Source organism: Tachysurus fulvidraco, chromosome 5 (genome assembly GCF_022655615.1).
Source record: "Tachysurus fulvidraco isolate hzauxx_2018 chromosome 5, HZAU_PFXX_2.0, whole genome shotgun sequence".
NCBI classification, from domain to species: Eukaryota; Metazoa; Chordata; class Actinopteri; order Siluriformes; family Bagridae; genus Tachysurus; species Tachysurus fulvidraco.
In genome coordinates, this window is record NC_062522.1 from 16,875,987 (window position 1) to 16,879,590 (window position 3,604).

At 46.1% G+C, this 3,604-nt stretch overlaps 1 protein-coding gene across 1 annotated transcript; it reads left to right on the forward strand.

The window, feature by feature from the left end:
- Nucleotides 1–1,130: 1,130 nt before the first annotated feature.
- LOC113642761 lies at nt 1,131–3,064 on the forward strand. Its single transcript, XM_027146397.2, has 3 exons — nt 1,131–1,272; nt 1,455–1,595; nt 1,682–3,064. The coding sequence occupies exons 1-3, from the start codon at nt 1,131–1,133 to the stop codon at nt 2,599–2,601; spliced, it is 1,203 nt and encodes a 400-aa protein (XP_027002198.2). The 3' UTR covers nt 2,602–3,064.
- The last annotated feature ends 540 nt before the right edge of the window (nt 3,065–3,604 follow it).

Consider the following 3,604-nt stretch of genomic DNA (forward strand, 5'->3'; position numbering starts at 1 on the left):
GCTCCCCCTGCACAGCAGACTGCTGAACGGGGACTGTGTTTCTTTCACGCTCGTTTTGGGGCAAAAGCCAAAAAGCTAATGGCACTGCTTACCTACTGTTCATCACAGACTCATTATCCGGCCGACATTTCCTGTGTGATACGGGGGCACAGGTTAGCGTCCTGCCTGCGTCAACAATGGACAGACATTTAGGCAAGGTTGGCTCACCACTCGAGGCAGCCAATCAAAGCAAAATACGCACATATAGGAAGCAGCTAGTACCACTGTGCTTTAATGGACAACGTTTTACATGGGAGTTTGTGTTGGCAGTTGTAAGCAGGCCCCTCCTGGGTGCAGACTTCGATGTAAAAAACTGCTGTTTGTTCACCGCGGAAGGTTTCAATGTCTTACCTTGTTCAAGGAGCACCTTCTCCACGACCACTCTGTCCAGCACATTGACGGATGACTGTGAGTTCACCCTGTTCTCCACTTTCTCCTCAGCAGTGGCCAGCCATGGAGTCGTACATCATATCTCTACATCCGGGACACCAGTCTATGCCCGGGCACCTCGATTAGTTCCAGTGAAACTTACAGTGGCCAAGGCTGAGTTTGCTAGCATGGAAAAACTGGGTATAGTGCGACGCTCTGACAGTCCCTGGGCCTCACCGCCCATGTGGAGATTATGACCGGCTCAATGATGTCACCACACCTGACCGATACCCAGTTCCACACATTCAGGATTTTTCAGCCCGACTGGCGGGGAAAACAATTTTTTCGAAGGTGGACCTTATTCAAGGATACCATCAGGTGCCAGTCGCCAGTGCATCCAAGGAAGAGCACCTGACACATCTAAAATTGCTGTCTGCTTGCCTCGGCCAACATGACTTCATAATTAACCCCGCCAAGTGTCAGTTTGGCCTGGCCGCTATTGACTTTCTAGGCCACCGGATCACAAGCGAGAGGGCAGTTCCAGACAAAGTCAACACTATTACAGAGTTCCCTGGTCCACACACAACCAAATCACTGCAAGAGTTATTGGGGATGGTTAATTTCTATCATCATTTCATTCCTCGGCAGCCCAGCTCATGCATCCTTTGTACAGGGCCCTCAAAGGGCACAGCAAGAATGCACAGATTATCTGGTCAGAGGTGATGACAAAGTCGTTTGTGGACGCTAAACTCGCTTTAGCCCAGGCAACCATGCTGTCTCATCCGGTTCCAGATGCCCCCATTGCTATCACTACTGATGCATCAGACTGTGCAGTGGGTGCTGTACACGAACAGCTGGTAGATGGTGTTTGGCAATCCCTTGCATTTTTAAGTCGCCAGCTCCGCCCAAATGAGCAGAAGTACAGCACTTTTGACAGACAGTTGCTCGCGCTATTCCTGGAAGTGAGACACTTCGTTTCTTTTTGGAAGGACGGGTTTTCATACCGTTTGTGGATCACAAACCCTTGGTTTATGCTATGTCTATAGTCTCTGAACCCTGGTCAGCAAGGCAACAACGCCACCTGGCCTTCATATCTGAGTTCACAACAGATATCAAACACATAGACGGAAAAAGCAATGTTGTAGCAGATTGCCTTTCCAGGGCCACTGTGCAAGCAGTACACTGGGGTATAGACTTTGTCCAGTTAACTACTAATCAGCAATCAGACACAGAGACACTATGGTGGATCGCACCACTAGGTGGCCATAAGCAGCACCATTGACCTCAACGACAACGGCGGATGTTGCACGGGCATTCATCGACACTTGGGTGGCGCGTTTCAGCACACCGTCAGACATATCTTTAGACCACAGCCCTCAATTCACATCTGAGTTGTGGACAGAGGTGGCTCGAATCTTAGGTGTGCAGCTGCACCATACTACGGCTTTCCACCTGCAGCCCAATGGCCTTTGCGAACGCTTTCATCGCTCTCTCAAAACTGCACTGAGGGCCAGTCTGACAGATGACAGATGGATTGAGCGGCTACCATGGGTCCTGCTGGGCCTGCGAACGGCTCCCAAAGAGGATCTACAAACTTCCTCTGCAGAGTTGGTGTACGGTCAGACTCTGCGGGTCCCCAGAGATTTCATTCCAGATTGCACAAAGCCATGGAGTCTACCTTCTGAACACTCCGCCCTCTTAGACAGAATCAATGCTTTCAAACCTGTTCCTACCTCTCAGCATGGACTGACAGTAGCTTGGATGCCCAAAGACCTCTCTGCAGCTGAGTTCATCTTCATCCATCATGACGCTCATCGAAACTCTTTGCAGCCCCCATACGACGGAGCGTTTCGTGTTCTGGAGGCTGGAGCCAAAACCTTCCTGGTAGACGTCGGGGGCCGTACAGAGCGAGTCACTGTCGACCGACTTAAACCAGCTCATGGAGAGCTGGGCCAGCCGATGGTTCCAGCGCTGGCTCCTAGGAGGGGTCGACCAACCACCAACAATAGTGGAGACCCCAAAGAGAAATCTCAGGCTGTTCAAGAGGTGCTACCTGCTACAGGCTCATATCATTGCACCCGTTCAGGGAGACATGTTCGTGTTCCAATCAAGCTGATGTTGCCGCTGTTGGTCAATTCTGGGGGGGCCAGTGTGGGGGCAGATACAAACAACCCACAGATCACTGATGCATAATTCACATATCACCGACAAACACACACACATACATATTTGGCATTTCCCCTTTAAGAAGTGGGAGAGTTAGTGAGTTGGTTGATGCGTTGTTCCGGCGCAGGAAGTTTAATAATAAAATACGACCGTTCTGGTCACATGCAGCAATCCTGTCTCTGTGTATCTTTGATAGCTTACAAATCTACAACACCATTATTAATTTTATTACTTTGGGAAATATTTGCTCTGTTTTGGGTCCTCAGTCCTAATCATTAAAATCTAGAAATATAAAATATTTATGTTATAGAGGGTCATTCATATTTATACTGTACGTATATTGTAATTTTCTATAAACCCACTGTATGTGCAAACTCTGCATTATTAGTATTGTTTATGTGTTTGATTTAATTTTCTGTTGTTTCCACTCTAGTTATTTTTGTTTCTCCAGCTTAATTGTATATGCAAGCCACATGCACATCAGAAAAATACAGCCCTGGGCTCTGTGTACCACTTAAGACTGCTCTGTACACACTTACCCTGGCACACACACAGTATCCACATACCGTCCTTTTGACATAAATGTAAGTCACACTACACAGATACTATAACAAAGTGTTTACAACCTAAATCTAATTCCAATAATCCAAGTAATTTAAAATACTGACCATAGTTATCATGTTGGAAAAAGCATAGAGAGATTACACTTCATTAAATTTGTTGATTACTGTGCAGAAGTATGTGGGAGAGAAATATGATTCCTCATCGTGTATGAATTGGCATCCACTACAAAGCACATTTTACTGCTACTATGACAAGTATTCAATACAAGTAATACTTGCTTTAAAAAAAACAGTACATAAGTACAGTAAAAAATTGCAATTAACAAAGTATTTCCTATTCCTGATAATTATTACAGAAATGCCAGACACACAAGACCAGTGTGTGACTAACTCCTATTAAAATTTTAAAAGCGCAATAAAATACACTGCATACAGTATACTGCTATACTAACAGATCTTTAGTTATC